General features: G+C 41.5%; 1 protein-coding gene across 3 annotated transcripts; it reads right to left on the reverse strand.

Annotated features, from left to right (window-relative positions):
* Positions 1-5,430: 5,430 nt before the first annotated feature.
* On the reverse strand, positions 5,431-16,254 carry SPRY3 (sprouty RTK signaling antagonist 3). 3 transcript variants are annotated; one of them, XM_047716636.1, is made up of 3 exons: positions 15,951-16,254; positions 15,384-15,555; positions 5,431-9,390 (listed from the first exon to the last, which is right to left on the reverse strand). In XM_047716636.1, exon 3 carries the CDS (start codon positions 9,285-9,287, stop codon positions 8,421-8,423), a length of 867 nt encoding a protein of 288 aa, XP_047572592.1. In that variant the 5' UTR covers positions 9,288-9,390; positions 15,384-15,555; positions 15,951-16,254; the 3' UTR covers positions 5,431-8,420. The 3 variants fall into 3 exon arrangements, with proteins under 3 accessions (XP_047572592.1, XP_047572593.1, XP_047572594.1); XM_047716637.1 differs by lacking the exon at positions 15,951-16,254 and adding an exon at positions 15,655-15,766 and having other exon boundaries at positions 15,384-15,517; XM_047716638.1 differs by lacking the exons at positions 15,384-15,555; positions 15,951-16,254 and adding an exon at positions 10,486-10,555.
* Positions 16,255-17,211: the final 957 nt, after the last annotated feature.

Raw genomic sequence — 17,211 nt, forward strand, 5'->3', positions numbered from 1 at the left:
GCACAACCAAATTTGACCATTACTTTAGGACTAGAGACAGTCTGATTTCTTATTCTGTCCACATGCTATTTTATGCAGCTCATTCTAGGTTCTTGTGTTAATTGTTGTTAGGCAAAGTACAAGCACTTCATCAGCAGTGTAGCTATTAGCAAGGAGCTTTCTGCATTATATTTGCTAGGATATCATAGACCCACATTTTCCTAAGCATAAGTCACCATGTCTTAATTACCTGAAAGGTAACCCCTGCCTGAGACAGGTCTTGATTATAGGCTCTCATAACTATACTTTTAGGCATCTTGATTCCTTCAAATTCCTTGTGTCTCTGCCTCCCCCCCTAAAAAGGAGGTATTTCGAGATGAAATGATGATATATATACTAAGTAGATTTTTAAAAAGATTTTTAAATTATATTTGAAAGAGAGAGAGAACAGAGAGAAGAGAGAAGCAGGCTCCCTGCCTAGCAGGAATCCTGATGTGGGACTTGATCCCAGCACCCTGAATTCATGACCAGAGCAGAAGACAGACATGTAACCAACTGAGCCACCCAGGTGTCCCTACTAAGTAGATTTTTTTTAAAACTAGTTTGTAATGTGACATATAGAAATACCTACTTTAATCATGGCTTCTTTTTAATTTATTAGTATGGCTGAAATAAAAGGATAAAGGAGTGCTTTGTTAAATAAATATATTTTTGTATTAAAAATAACTTTCAAATAAATACTTAAAAATCATTGGCAAAAATGAAAGATGAATTAGGAATGTGCATTATACTTTCAAAATAAGGAAGACACAAGAGGTCCATTTTATAAATGGTACAGAATTCCATTTTTACCAAATAAACAAGTAGCCAGATGTATGACTCCTAGGGGAATAGAAGGGGCCTCTTCTGGAAATTCCTAATACCTGGGGTGGATAAGACAGGAATGGGTCTAGAACTCTGTGCTGGGGCCCTGGAATTCAGAAAATGTGTTCCTTGTGGTTAATTCTCTGTCAATCTGGGGATACTAGACCTCTAAATAATCTACTTCCTCAGATCAGCCAAATTAGGAAACGTCCTCCCTCCTGTCTTGCTTCTTTAGCAGTAGCTCCTCCTAACTACAAGCCCTCCCCTTGCCTTTCTATGCATCTGTCTGCCTTTCAGAAGAGACAGGTTTTTGTTTTTGTTTTTAAATCCCTTCCCTCCAACCCCTAACTGTCCTCAGGAATAGAAACCCTGGGCTAGTTCAGTCCTAAGGCCATGTTGTAGTTGACTGACTATAGGAAGTGCAGATATCTCACTACTTTTATATTTTTTTAAAAATTCCAATTGCAGTAAGGGAAAGAGAAAGAAAAGAATGAACTCTCTCATCAACTCTGAGTTTCTTGTCACTGACACCAAGTTAGGTTTATTTTTTTTATTTTTTTTTTTAAAGATTTTTTTTATTTATTTATTTGACAGACAGAGATCACAAGTAGGTAGAGAGGCAGGCAGAGAGAGAGAGAGAGAGGAAAGCAGGCTCCCCGCTGAGCAGAGAGCCCGATGTGGGACTCGATCCCAGGACCCCGAGATCATGACCTGAGCCGAAGGCAGCGGCTTAACCCACTGAGCCACCCAGGCGCCCAACTCTGAGTTTCTTGTCACTGACACCAAGTTAGGTTTAAAGGTACACACAACCCACACAAGAGTCCTTCTTGATATATCTTATTAGGTAGGTACAATACCCAATACCCAAACAATTGACTGATTAAAATAGGAAACAACTTGTTTTATAGACTCAGCTTCACATATGTGTTGTATATTAATTCCCTCAAGTATAACATTCTTCCATATTTGCACAGAACCTTGTATATTAGAAATTTGTCTGTTTAATGACTCTCACAAAATCTCTAGGATTTATTATCTTCATTTTCCAAATGAAGAAAGCAAAGGTCCAGAAAGCACAAGATAGAAAGAGAAGCAGTATAGTATGAAGATAAGGCCTCTGACCTAAGAGTCAGCAGACTTGGGTTTTCATAACTCCTAACTTTCTTTCTAACTCACTGTGTGGTTATAATTAAGTCACTTCCCCTCTCTGAGTTTCAGTATCTGCATTTGTAGAATGAAGTGATTAGGCTTTCTCAACACTGTTTGCATATTATAATCACCCAGGAGCTTTAAAAAAAATCCTTTCTTCAGCCCTACCTCCACAGATTTTTATTTAATTGGTCTCAGGGTACTATGATTTCCACAATACCATATTGACTTAGAAGAAGCCAATCCAGGGAAAGCCACAAATCCAGTCTAGTATTTCTGAAGGAAAGAAACCTCCTTGTTTAGTGTAAGATCCAGGTACTCTGGTACAAGTCCTAGAAGGGAGTTTGAAAGGCTGAGAGTGTTAATGGGCATACTCTTAACTTAAAACCTCTAGGGGAGAGCTCAAGCTCCATCCACATCTCTCTCTGTCTCTCTCTCTCTCTCTGTCTCTCTCTCACACACACACACACATGCACACATGCATAGACACAGAGAATCATTCCAGCAGATGTGCTATAGGAGCTTGAAAAAGAAAGAAGAAAGATGATAAATAAAAGTCAAGGACAAAAAGGAGTTCAGGAGACTGGTGAAATGGAGTTTTAGGTGAGAGAAACAAACTGATTATAGAGTTGTTTTTTTTTTTTTTTAATGTCTCAACCCAAGTTTAGTATTACTCCTCACTACAGTTTCTTTCTTTACTTTAATATAGCTCATGTATTAATATAGCTGGAGACTTCTACTTGGAAGGCCTTCACTCCAACTGAGAAATGTCCCTTTCTTAGAGTAAAATAGTTACCAACTAATCTCTGATATTATAAAAATTAGTATTCTTTTCCTTGTATTTCCTTTTTAATTTTTTGTTTGATTATTCTGTTTTGTTTTTGTCATCAGAGTGGTAAGAATTTGAAGGTAAGATTAAAGTGTGGACCTAAGAGAAGAGGGCCAATTGAGTCGTTCAGTGTCCCTTTAGTTTAAGCATTAGAACATATGTTCAAAATGAACCTTCAGAATACTTGTATAGTTCGTTTCATCTTGTCACAGTAGGAAAACATACGGGTGACTTGAGGTTAAAACCCTATATTAATAAACCTAGGGTGTTTGCCCAAGTGACTGTGTCTGTTTTCTTTCCTTAGTAACCTGCATCAGCGGTGTTTGTTAGTTCCTAAAGGACTTGGGGGCTTCCAGGTCCTTATCATCTTTGGCTTTTACCATCAGAGACATGACAATTATATGGTATAGTCAAAAGAATTGCCTGAATAGTTGGAGAATGACAACTTGTGGGTCAAGATTACTACTTTTCTAGGAGACTGGCCAGTAAATGCATTTGGGAGCAACATACATAACTTTGATTGTGATGATATCAAGATCTCTAAATAATGAGCGGTGTCATTCCCAAGATGCTTTTCCTTGAGGGCCATGTGTCTTGTCATTCTGGCCTTTGAAAGCAGCAACACTGGTAGAGTGTTGATCAATTTGAGGGTCAAGATAAGGATGTGGGCCTAGATTAGGATAAAGGGACAAAGGATTTTAGTCTTATCAAACCTTAGGCCAGAGGTTCAAAAGGGTACTAATGACCACATGCTAAATCATCAGAGTAAAAGGCTAATTGAGGATTTAGAGGTTGAGAATTTTAGCTACATTTATAACTAATAAAAGGCCTAGTGGATAAATACAAAGTTTTTTATCTGAGCAACTGTAAGTTTGGAATTGGCATTTAAAAAGATAAGAAATGCTGCAAAAGTCAGGTTTGAGGAGAGAAAGATTAAGAGCTTCATTTGAACATGTTATGTTCGAAATTCCTACCAGATATCAGAGTAGAGATGTGAAATAGGCAGTTGGATATGAGTGGGGAGTTCAAGAAAGTAGTCCAGGCTGGAGATAGAATTTTGAAAGTCATCATGTAAATGGTACCCAAAGAGTATATTTCAAAGACCAATCGCTGGGTTACTTGAATATGAAGAAGTGAAGAAAGTGAGGGAGTCCAGCAGAGAATACAGAGGAGGAGCAGAGAGTGAAGTAGGAGGAAAACCAGAAGAATGTCGTATCCTGGAAGCCAGGTGATAAAATGAGCAACTCTGTCAAATGGTGCTAGTAACTCAGGTAAAGTAGAGTTTTGCTGTATTGTTTGTAGAGATAGCATGATTCCATTATGTACCTGGAAGACTTCTTCAGAATTTTCCTATGCTTATCCTTTCTTACATGAAAAAAAGCAAAAATTAAATCAGTGGAATGCATTCAATGCTTTTATGACATTGTCCATAGATATGAAACCATACCTATGGGATGTTTCTATTAACTAGATGCTTTGACTTCATGTAAGAATGGTCTATAGGGCACAGGGAACTATTGTTTATAAGAATAAATGATAGTGTAGCACTTAAACCGTGTCTATGTGATATCATCATAATTAGTGGCTGAAATTATACTGAACAATGGTCATCAGTGGATTGCTTACATTTGAATCAGAAGAATGCACTCAGTATAATCAATGAATTTAAATGTTAACAGTTCCAACTAATCTCAAATTCTAAAAATAGTTTTAGTTCTACTTTCTGCAGAAACAAATCAAATAGTTTTCCTGGCCCTATAAAGAAAATGTCACACTCTTAAAAACTCTTACCTTCTCCTGCACAAGTGAAAATATTTCTCTAGTAGCTCGGCACTGTAAACTGTCTGAGAAGTGGCAACTGGCTGCAAACATGTTTTCAAAGGGAGTAGTGGAGAAGTTTCTAATGCCGCCATCTTGGGAGACAAGACAGCTAATATATGATATCTGTTAACTATTGCTTCACTGCTAACATAGGAGCCCATTTGTCTCAACTCTTAGGCTGCAGAGGAACTGGTGTTGGGTAAAGGACTATTCACTGTTTGAGGCTTGTTTTATACCAGAAGGGTATACATTATGTTCCAGACTTCTATAGCTAACTTTGGAGCCTAGACTTTGGATTCAGACAGTCTAGGTTCAAATATTAGCTCCTTCACTGACAAGCTTTGTTACTGTTGGCAAGTCAATTAACCTCCCTGCACTTCAGTTTTCTCATATGTAACATGGCAGTTGTAATTATACCTACATCTTAAAGTTAGTGTGAGAAGAAATGAGCTCATATAGGCAATGCGTTTATAATAATGCTTAGCACATAGTAAGCACTATAGAAATGTTCACTATATTTATTATACCCATCGTGATGAGGGAAGATGGGCTGGAATCAAAGGAAAACTCTTGACTAAGCCATGTGAAATAAATATATCAAGGAACAAATATGTGGAAAATAGTAGAATTAGGGGGAACAGATGACTTAACTGCAAAAAAATGCTAAGCAGGAAACATCCTCTAAATATTCCTGCTTATATAGTACATGACACAAGGTAGAAAAATAATGAAAACAGACACTTTCTTCAGGATTTAGACTTCTTTTATATATATTTTAAATATACATGTGCAATACATTAAAATATATAGAGATGTGTGAATATATATATTTACACACACACACACACACACACACACATATATATATATACACACATACATATATGTGTATACATATATATATATAAAATTTCACAGAAGGGTACATATGCACACTCACACGTCTGTACACATACCCCAAAAGGACCCATCTATACGTAAACCAGATGCAGCCCGTATCAGGCCAACTTGGACACAAGGCAAAGCCCTGACTCAGCAGCAGATTGCACATTGCAATTGCATTTGAGTAACCCTTCAGTTTCTTCTACCAAGTGTAAGGCCATTTAGAAATACACTGAGAAGAGCTCTTCTGGGTGTATGGCAGAGCCCAGGGCCCCTCTGGCAGTGCACAATTTGCCTGAGTAAGGACTGCAGGATTGGGATATCAAGGAGCTATGAAGGAGGAGGGACTTGTGTTGTTTTGGGCCCTGAAACTAATAAGCAAACATCCATAGAATAACTTTAGCTCCAGGAACAATGCACTAGTGTCATAGAACCCTTATATATCTCAGCTCTAAGCAAATTTCAGGCATAAGCGGGGAGAAGGGTATGTTGCTACTCATCACCATCCAGCTGGATCCAGCCAGAGAACTGGGCACAGCTTTTAGGAATAGATAAGTCAAAGTTCAACCAGGCAGACTCGTTAAGATTTTTAAAAGTTACTTAAAATGGAAGGATCTGAAAGCAACTTAAGAGGTTACAGGTATTGGTTTGGGTTTATAATGTTCCAAGAAGCCAAACCTTATATATGGCACCATTTGCAGCAATATCATTAACATTATTAATAATCATCATAACATATTTATATATACAAAAATAGAGCAAAGCAATTCTAGAAGAGGAGGCGAAAGTGAAAGCATGGGGCTGTGTCAGTACACTCCAGGAAGATTCAGAACCAACACAAAGTGAGTGGCACATATTTCTATAGCATATAGCCAACAAAGGGATGTGGATGTTCCCTTCTTCCCCCCGTGTATGACTATACATTTCTCCCAACTCGCCGCTCTGCAGTACACATCCATGCACACTTTAAAAGAGATGATCTATAAAGTTAGAGTCTGGAAGTCTTAAACTAAGTTGGAGCACCTTGATTTCAAGCAAGTGCCCTCAATCTCTGAATTCCTTAGTGAATTTTGGATTCACTTACAGAGGGAAACTGGATCTAATTCTTGTGTCTTTAGGTGCCTGCCATCCCCAGTGCAGCCTTTTCCCATTGAAGTGGATTCACAACACAGGCTCTTGGTATATTTTTAAAAGAGAAGTCAGTTCTCTGCTTTATATGTCATTCATCTCAGTTTTCCAGCTGCTGAAATTTAGGTTCTCAGGCAATTGCCATCGCAGACAAAGCCAGGAGCAAGCACGACATGTGCAGCAAAAAGTAGGCGAAGATACAGCTTGGTTAGGGATTCCTTGTTTTTGTTTTTGTTTTGTTTTCCACACTGGAGCTTCTACAGGTGACAGAGTCAAAGGTGATGTCCACTGGGGGCAGCCTCGACACCTGATAGTTAATTAGCTACCCACCATGCACTGCATAAAGACCACCACACTAACTTGGCATGGTTCCAGAAAAATTGAATGACAATGGCTTTCTGTCACTGTTAATAGAGTCCTAAGAGAAAAGTCCCATGACCTAATGTGATGTAGAGTACAGAATATTGAACTAGAAGTCAGAAGACTTTTTTTCCAGTCTCACCCTGCTATGAACTCAGTGTGTGGCCTTGGGAAAAATCCCTTCCTATCTCCAGGCCTCAGTTTTCCCATCTGCAAAATAAGGGCATTGAACTAGATTAACAGTTAAGATTCCTTCCAGCTCTAAAGTTTTATGACTTTTTATGTCCGTAATTAAGGCCTGAGCCATGCAGTCTCAGGGCAGTTAGCTTCTAAGAGAGAACAGACCTCTGTAATATCCCTTGCTTTGTTCATTTAGCTATAAAGCACGTCTGCCTTTGGCACTTGGGTCAGACATACAAAGTTATGAGCATCCTGATTTACTATCCTACTCTGCATGCTAGTGGAATCTGTCAGTACTATAAGTTGATTATTGGGAAAGGGAGTAAAACTCCAGCTCATTAAACCAGGAAATGTAAGATTAATTTTTGCCTCGTGTGTTCACAAACAGGTGAGTGTGGTTATGAGCGCACACACACACGTCAGGATATAGACTATTGCTAGTGATCAGTTCATTACAGTAATCCATTTCCCTTAATAAAATTTAGTAAATAGTATAGCATAGCAAAGTTTGGCGTCAAAGGAAACACCTATGGAAAAACAGCACTTTTGGACATAGTTGAGAAAGGACAGGTAGAGAGAGACAAAGATAGATCAAACAAGACAGAGAATGGGTCAGTCTGAAAGAGAGAGAGGAAAAGAATAGAAGGAAGGGAGGGAGAAAGAAATGGAATGACAACTAAGAATCAGGCTGGAATGAAGGGGGAAGGAACAAAGAACAAGAGGAAAGAGGGAGAAGACGGAAGAAGGGAAGGGCAGTAAACAGGGAGAAGGGGTCGGATTCCCTGGAATATTGAACACTGTTCCACGTGCACCCCTGAAAACCATCTTAGAAGAGAGTTTCCAAAGGCACTGTGGACAGTGGAGGGATGCTCAGAGCCTGCATCAAGAGGCATTATGTTGGGGAGCCCCTAACCCTCCACGTTGGTGGCTCTGTCAGTCCTCCGTGTCCGAATCTCATGCCTATGTATCACCTGAATTTGCCAGGATAGCCACATGGCTAAAATGGCCAGGTGTAAGAAGGTTGAAGAGAAGTGGGATAGATACTGTGAGAAAGAACAAGGCATCCTGCGCCAGGATGTACTCGGCCATTCCCTGACACTGCGGGAGCAAAACTGGTGAGGCCCTAACTTTGGCTGCTTTACTCCTTCTCCCTCTCTCCAGAGATGAGGCCTGCACTTTCCTAATGGGTGCGAGAAGGAGAAAGCTCTGGCTCCGTGTTGTGGGAAGGTCATACGGACTTCTCCTGGGCCTTGGGGAATGGTGCACTACCAGAAGAGATTTTTCTGCACACAGTGTTGGTGTGCCTCTTACAGCGGCAGCCTGGTCGCCGGAGGCTGTCGTAGCCCTGCTGGCACAGACGGAGGCATCCACGGGTAGGCAGGTAGCAGCACAGGCAAGGGAGGAAGAGGGAGATGAGGCTCATGGCTGCCCAGCGGACGAAGCACGAGCTGGGCCCGCAGGAGCAGGGCTCGTCGGCGCAGTTGTCTTCGTCATCAGTGGAGCAGTGGTAGAAGAGGCCCTTAACGCAGCAGAGACAAGTGCCGTAGTCGAGGAGGCTCTCAGCAGAGCAAAGGCAACGCTGGTTGCACAGCCAGCAAGAGGGGAGAGGACGAGCCGCTGTGCAGAGGACACATTTGCAGCGCCCACACTCCTCGCAAATGAAGAGGTGCTCCCCGGAGTGGCCTGCGGAGTGCTCAGCTTCTCCCTTCAGAGCACCTTCGACCTTTGGGTGGGCCCCTGCTCCGGGCTGGGTTCGGATGATGGACTGGCCCGAAGGTGAGGGCGTGATGCTGGCCAAGAGCCTTTGGTCGGAGGCAGTGGTGCTCTGGGACATGGAGCTGGCAATGCTGGATTGGCTCAGATGCTGAGGCAAGGGCTGCAGTTGGTGGCACTGGCTGAGACTGCGGGGAAGAGCAGGAGGCATGGTGGCCAGAGACCAGTCGGACTTGTGAGTGTGCACTGCAAGGGAGGGGCTGGAGAGGGCCTGCTTACGGGGGGCCGGGGGCCGCTCCACATAATCATTGCTAGCGTGAGTAGAGCGCAGCTGCTCAATCGGGAGGATCTGTTGGAAGTCGTCTGTCACGGCGGCATCCATTTTCCTTTGATTCTTGACTTCTGAGTGGTTTGGGGTCAGGGTGGCACTTGTGGTGATAAATAGCCCTTCTAGTTACATGGACCTTAGGGCACATCAGAAAATCCTAGGAGAGAGGAGACAGACACAATACATGAGAAGACACAGGAGGACCACTTTGCAGGGAACTACCAAAGCTCAGGCCCTAACTCTACCACGACCTTCAATCACTTTAGGGTTAGGGTTAGGGTTACACCTCTGTTCTGTAGTTGACCTCACCGACTTCTGTACAGGCAAATCTGCTCAACGCATCTGGACTATAAAGCTCTCTGAGAGCAAAGCTCACGTCATTGATTCCTTTTGTATTTCGTCACACGACCAGGGTCACAGGAGCAGCTAGACCATTCAGATGTGTGCTAATGGAGAAATCTAGGCCCTGAGCCTCTGAATTCTAATAAAACTGGAAGCTAATTTCAAATGCAAAGGCTACAACCTGTAGTAATGCTAATGTAAAACAAAAAGAAAAATCCTCAAAAGTCTTCCATGAGAAGTTGCATGTGTATATGTATGAGACATTTATACACATGTACATATATATGTTTTTGATTGATGGGATCTAGGTATACATATTCTCCTTTCAGTAAAATTTCTGATAAGCATAATAAACAGATGAGAAAGAAATTGCTTGATTCAGTGACTACAAGCAGGCAGGATGCAGTAACGGCAGTGATATGGCAGAGAAACCAAGAGCGAAAAGCAGCCTATTTGTAGAATAACAGGAAAAAACCACCCCACGGTGTATGGAAGCCAAGACTAATCACCCTGCAGTTCTCCTCACCTTTAGTTTGCTTTAACTCCTTGAGGAGATAACTCTTTCTAAGCGGTAGTGCAGCTCCAGAATCAAACACTAGGGATGGGAGAACAATGTAAGATGATCCCTGAATTATTTGAAATGTCACCTGTAACAGTACCTATTTATTTATTTATTTATTTTAAAGATTTTATTTATTTGACAGAGATCACAATCAGGCACAGAGGAAGGCAGAAAGAGAGGGGGAAGCAGGCTCCCTGCAGAGCAGAGAGCCCGATGTGATGTGGGGCTCCATCCCAGGACCCTGGGATCATGACCTGAGCTGAAGGCAGAGGCTTTAACCCACTGAGCCACTCAGGCGCCCCTAACAGTACCTATTTAAACCAAGTTGAATATCTAGAAAGCACCTACTTGTGTCTCCACGGTACCACAATCAGGAAGAGTTGGGCGGTCATTCCCTGAAGGATTTGATGGAGCTTAAAACTGATAATGGTGACTATGAGGAAAATATGGTACAAACAGTAGATCACTGTACCACACCTGGAAGACTGACCGGCCAAAAAGGTATACACAAGAAAACCTAAGCACAAATCCAAGAGTCATCCTGGAGGCATTAGGACCTAGGAAACACTAGCATGAATAAAGCATATATTTGAAATCCATCATATTTCAGGCCTCCTCAAAATAGATCGATTACTCACACTACTGTATGGAATGCAGAGCTTGAATGAGTAATAGAAATGAACAAGTGAAAGAGGATAGTGCTTGATTAGGTTTCCATAAGCAAGCAAACATGACACCGAAATGTGCCCAGAGCTCAATAACAGGAAAGAGAAGGGTGCAGCTCACAAAGGACTCAGTGGCTAATAATATGACTGGCCTCATTGCCTTTTGAGGCTATATCCCCGTGTAAACCTGTTTAGTTGAATTTACATCTGTTCGTTTTTGAAAAGATTTAATTTGGTTAAAAATAACTTTTCTGGCACATCACAGAAAAGAACCAGTCTGACTATAATTTCACTTTTTAGCTAGTTGTTTTGGTGTTATTTAATGCAGCACAGGGGAATGCAAATAAACACTATGGACATTCTAGCACTCAAATATCTATGAAACTTTTGTCAAATCACTTGCTTTGTTTGGGCCTCAATTTTACTATCTATATAATTATAGGGGTAAACTAGGTGATTCTGAAGGACTCTGCCCTATTATGGTCTTTAGTTCTATAACTACACAATTTGACAAAAATTTCTCTTCATCTACACCTTCTATATCTTCAATCCTTGAGGGTAAATTAAGGAACATGCCCTTTTTCATTTCAGCATTCAAAAGCAAAATTTATGTCTCTTTTTAAAAAAAATATTTTATTTATTTATTTGACAGAGAGAGAGAGAGAGAGAGCAAGAGAGGGAACACAAGCAGAGGGAGGGGCAGAGAGAAAAGCAGGCTTCCCACTGAGCAAGAAGCCTGATATGTGGGGTTCAATCCCAGGACCCTGGGATCATGATCTGAGCTGAAGGCAGCCGCTTAAAAACTAAGCCACTCTGGCACCCCATGTCTCTTTAATTTACTTGGACTCACAGCCCCCTGAAACCTTCTGTATCTACCTTTACTGAACTTAGTTGAGATTCATAATCTCAGCATTGGAAAGGAAAAAGTAGTTTTCATTGGAACACCTAAATAAACAAAGACACGGGACATCTGGGTGGCTCAGTTAGTTAAGGGTCTACCTTTGGCTCAGTTCAGGATCCCACTGCAAGAGCCCCCCACGGGGGCTCCTTGCTAAGTGGGGAGCCTGCTTCTCCTCTGCCTGCCACTCCCCCTGCTTATGCTCAATCTCTCTGACAAATAAATAAGTAAAATCTTAAAAAAAATAAACAAAGACACATTGTTCAGCTCACTTGCAGAGTATGGCATGTGGAAACTTTGCATCAGGAAGAGTCTTTTGGCAAATTTATAAGAAATAGTAGATTTATTGCACATTGATTAGATAAAGAATGCATGGGGCCCTTTGTGTCCTTTATAAGAACAGTAACAAACACACTGGAAGCATTTTAGACTCATTGATTTCCCAAAGGAAATTAGACTCAAAATATATTGGAAATTCTAAGAATCAATAACTCAAAGGAAGGCGTACAAGGTCTCAAAGTTACAAAAGATAATCCTCTGGGATTCCAAAGATATCACTAGGTATCTCAGGGACATGCCCAGAAGGTTGAAAAGCTAAGCTTGGAGGAATCTAGGTCATAATAGAAATGACTCAGAACCATGTTCAAAGGGGATCCTGTCTTGGCAGCAGAAGGGTATATGGTGCTTAAGTTGAGAAGGTATATCTGGATATGGATTAGATTGCTGTAAGACTGAAAAGTTGCGTTGCTGGTTGGATAATTAAAAGAAACTTTGGGCATTGGTCTGGGATGATGAGGTACTATCGCCTTGTTTACAAGAGGCTTAACAGAATGAACTCCTGCCCTACCAAATCTTGTATCAGAATGGACTGTGGAAAATCTGCAATATAGGCGGAAGGAGGACCTGGGCAAAATTAGAAGAATAAAACAGGACTGAATGACAATAAAATGTTTGCTGATTTGATCCGGCTAACAGGAAGAACCCAAATAGATACCATAGGGAAAGGTAAGGGGAGGGGGGACTGAGAAGCAAATAGGCAAGAGAGACTGTTACAGCACATAGATTAGATGAAAAACTATGACTGCATGCATGTTTATGATTCAGAAATCCTCCTGCTAAAGGGCAATTCATTGTGAGCAAAACCAGTTAAGAAACTGTGCTGTTGGTCAGTTCCATTTTCTATTAAATGAGAGAGAGAATAAGCATATCACATATTATTAAATAGGAGCCAAGGTGATTACAAGTCTTGGCTGCACATTGGTGGGATCTAGTGATTTCTGTCACGTAGTGCCTCTGCAGTAATGAATGATGCATTGTAAACCCACTCCCATCTCAGTCCCTCTGGCCAGGTGCTCAGAGCTTTCTCAACACTTTTCCTGTAGCCCTGAAATTTTCTGTTCAATCTAAACAGAAATTTCTTTTCTTATGCCAATTTAGGGACTAGAGAGCTAAACCTATTCAAGAAATTCTGTTTGTTAATGAAAGGAAAATGTATTTACTCCCTGGAACCCAAAATCTGCCATGTTGAAACCAAAGTTGAAAACTTCCCTAATCTCAAATTCTACTATGCTAACAGTCTTAGACAGTTCTGATTTTTCTGGTAAATCCTTTCTGATACAATATGACTCAACCTCAATTTCAAAGAAGAGGAGGGCAGAGAAGGAGAGCTTGGCTCCTGTTTTATCCCACTCCCATGGGTTCAATGCTGTTTTGTACCTTACTGTGTAACAGCTCTGGGGTGTGTTACTTTTTTCTGTGCTCTGCTGTTACATACACTCCTTCTCAGAATAACTGAAAGCAAACATAGGGGGAATTTCTGCTATGGCTTTATATGTTTTCTTAGTTCTACTGTTCCAAAGTCTGCTCTCCAAAAATCCCTCTCTGTGCAAAAGCATTTGCATCTCTATCAAAGCACTTCCCCCTTACAAATACCAAGTTGTATATAGTTTACATTACTAACCTCTCAGCCACTGACTGGGCCTCCCTCCTACCACATACATCTTGCTGGAGCTGCCAGGTTCTCACCACATTTAACTCTTAACTTGTCACTTTGCTACCCTAGCTGTATTCATTACTTTAATAGTTTCATTAAGACTCAAACTAGAGAGTCTAGCAGTTTAAAGACCTTGCATTTTTAAAGATGTAGGTGTTTTAGTGATGAGCAATACAGGGAAAATTGTAATATTGAATGAATTCACATACTTCTAATCCTGAAGAAAATGCTAGTTGTTCACTTAAGAAGTGGGGATTTTCTTTAAACCCCATAACCTTTTACACGATACGTGAAATTTAAGTTCCAGTCTTAACTGCTTTGTTGTGTGACTGTGGGCAAACGACTTCTATCCCAAGCCTCAGTTTATCTGCAAAATGAGAGGCATGAAAAGGGGGCTTTTAAGGCCCCTTCTTGTTTTGATGCTCTACATTTTTTATACTGAGTTTGTTGGTTGTATTTCTCTGTCTCAAAAAGTCTTTCATGAAGAATTAGTCTCCTTCCTTCAAGTTTTTTCATTCCTCACTACCCAACTCCTCTACCCTGAGTAAAAACCTTCTAAATCCAAGTCACTCAGATCACTATCTAGATTGTTTCACAGCTAGAGAGACCTAAAAACAGAACACAAAGAAACCAAAATGCATAGAATAAAGTCTTAGTAAATGTTTATTTAGAGGTACAGGGAACAAGACTAATACTCCCTTATGGATAAAATGCTAGTCAGTACCTTATTGGTTATGTATATATGCAGCTGACTTGTTGGGAGCATGATTTAACACCTGGTATATCCAAATTCATGTCATAGCACATTATGTTACAATGAAGTTTTAATGTACCCAAAAAAGCAACAATAGTTTGCATTTCAAAATAGATTTTCTGTTTAAGAGTTGGAGGTCTGTTTTCTGTTCATCCAACTTGGTTTGCCGCACACAGAGGTGAATGCTAATTATACTTGGCTAGAGGAATGGAAGGAGTGTAAAGCACTGTACTAGGTCCTATCAAATGCCTATTGGCTAATTGGACATGGTCACAGGTTCTCACTTTCAACAAAATTTCCGTATGCCACACGGAGACATGTGCACACACACCCAGGCATGGATCCAGAGATTTCTAAATCATTGCTCTGACTCAATGTAAGTAGGGGGTTATGCCGTGTCAGCTTGCGCCATTTCTACCCAGGGCAAGGTGATGTGATGAAATCTGAACGATGCACAGCCCAGACTTGTGAGCCAATAGCAGACTAGCCCCACGCTGACAGGATGCCCGCTGGGCAGCCAGACTGGCCTCAGCACGGGCTCTCCCTACGTCCTCAGCTTGGGTGGTTAGGCTGCGCTATAAGGGGCTTAGGCACGAACCAAAATGCATTTAAAGGTCAACAGGCTAAAAATTAAATTGACATTTGGCTACGAAAGGGTTATTTTGAAGTTCCATTTTGATTTACAAATATCTAATACGGAAAATTTTTTGCAAAAGCTGATTCATTAAAATGTCATTTAAATGGTTTTCATTTTATTTTACCCATGCGTTTGCTCTTGTACGCGTGCACACACACGCGCGCGCGCGCGCACACACACGAACGCGCGCGCGCAGACACACACACACACACACACACACGATGGCTGGAATGAATGGCAATATATCCATTGCACAGAAAGAATTCTAGGGTCTTTAAGAGCTAATCTCTATGGCTTACCTTGAGGAAAGGGTTTATCCATGCTGAGGAAAGCAGAAGAACTAATGCCCCATTTGGCTCAAAAGACCTCTTCTTCTCCTGAGTCTTTAGGTTTCTCCACCTCTCTTCGGAAAGTCTGAATGAAAACTCCTTCACTGGCAGTGGAGCCAGAAACAGATAGTTCTGTGTCGGTCTTTCTGACACAGCAGAGAAAACGGAAAGAAAAAAAAAGAAAGAAAGAAAAAGAAAAAAAACGGTGGTGGGGGGTGGGGGGTGGGGAGGAGAGTCAGACCTGTAGTGGCAGATACTTTGTATAGATTTTACATGGAGATCTCAATCTTGATGCACGTATTCCCCAAAGAAAGCTCAGCGGGGTAAGTTGTTCATCTCCTCCTCCTCCTCCTCTTTCTCCTCCTCCTCCTCTTCTTTCTCCTCCTCCTTCTTCTATTTCTCCTCCCCCTCCTCCTCCGCCTCTTTCTCCTCCCCTTCTCCTCCTCCTCCTCCTCTTTCTTTTCCCCCTCCTCCTTCAGCGTTTTCCTTCCCCTCCTCTTCCCTCCCCCTTCCCTCCCCCCGTTCTTCCTTCTTTACCTCCTCCCCCTCTTTCTCTTTTGCCTCCGCCTCCGCCTCTGTCTCCTCCAATGTGACGGATGAACCGAAGCAGCAGAAACTGCAGTTGTAGACACAGGGTATCTCAACAGAGCAATAGATACCGCTAGTGTGTGATTATTTATACAGCTCAGGGTGTGCTGGTATATAATCTGCAGAGACGGGGGGAGGGGAGTGAGACTGCAGTGTGTTCAGCTCAGCTAGCCGGCTGTTTTGTGAATGTAGGTGATTTCTGAAGGTCTTGTGAATGGATTATAGGGGAGGATGGGAGGAAAGGGATTTATTGCTCCTTGTTATAATTTCTTTCTCTCCCTCTCTCTGTGTCGTTGGCTTTCCCGGAGCCGTAGCTCTTAATGCTTAGCTAAGTGGCGTCATCCAGCTGAAATTGAATCGACCCATTAGAACTCCCCATAGGAATCTCTGTATCCGGTCCCTGGGTAATGACTGAAACAAAATTTAAAGGGGAATAGGGGGTGGGGTGGAAAGTAACGATTTTAAGGAGGCCTCATTTAAATATCTCTGCCAGTGATTGCAGCTTCTATCAGACAGAGCTTCTCCTTTGTTTAAGGGTTTCTCCCACCTCTTACCCACATTCATTCCCACTTACCCTAATAATGATTATCCATCCATCATCCGCTGGGAAACCATTACCCACCTTACTTTCCCTTCCTGCCTTTAGTATGCCATATAGTCAACAACAACAAAAATGTTGTGCCTTCTTTTGCGCTGGATATTGTGGATTCAATAAGGAAGACAAAATCCCTGCCTTCATGCAGCCCCCTTAGGGCTGCCAGTCTTCTGAAAATAAAGCAGCTTTGGACGATTTCTCTTAAAGTGAAGGACAAAGTTTTCTGTAAATTATCCTCAGTCCACTTTTTAATTCAGTAGGAACGGGTCTTTGTTTTGGGCATCGAGACAGAAGCACTTGGTTGAAAACAAGCCTCACATTTAAAATAAAAGAGATCTGATTTCAAGTCCTGCTTCAATGGACAAGTAGCAGGAGCTTGATCATCAACATTCTTAGGATGCCTTGCTTACCCCATCTATAAAATTGAGATGGTAAATGGTGACAGTTCAGAGTAAAACAAACCTGTGTGAGTCATGAACCTGAGATCCTTAATCTTACTCTAACTCCTTGTGTGACCTTTGCAATTTACTTTCCCTCTAGTGCCTCAATTTCTACATTTACATGAAAAGATCTGATAATTGCTGGTAATTGCTAAGGTCCCTTCTAGCTCTGACA

This window comes from Lutra lutra, chromosome X (genome assembly GCF_902655055.1).
Source record: "Lutra lutra chromosome X, mLutLut1.2, whole genome shotgun sequence".
Lineage (NCBI taxonomy): Eukaryota > Metazoa > Chordata > Mammalia > Carnivora > Mustelidae > Lutra > Lutra lutra.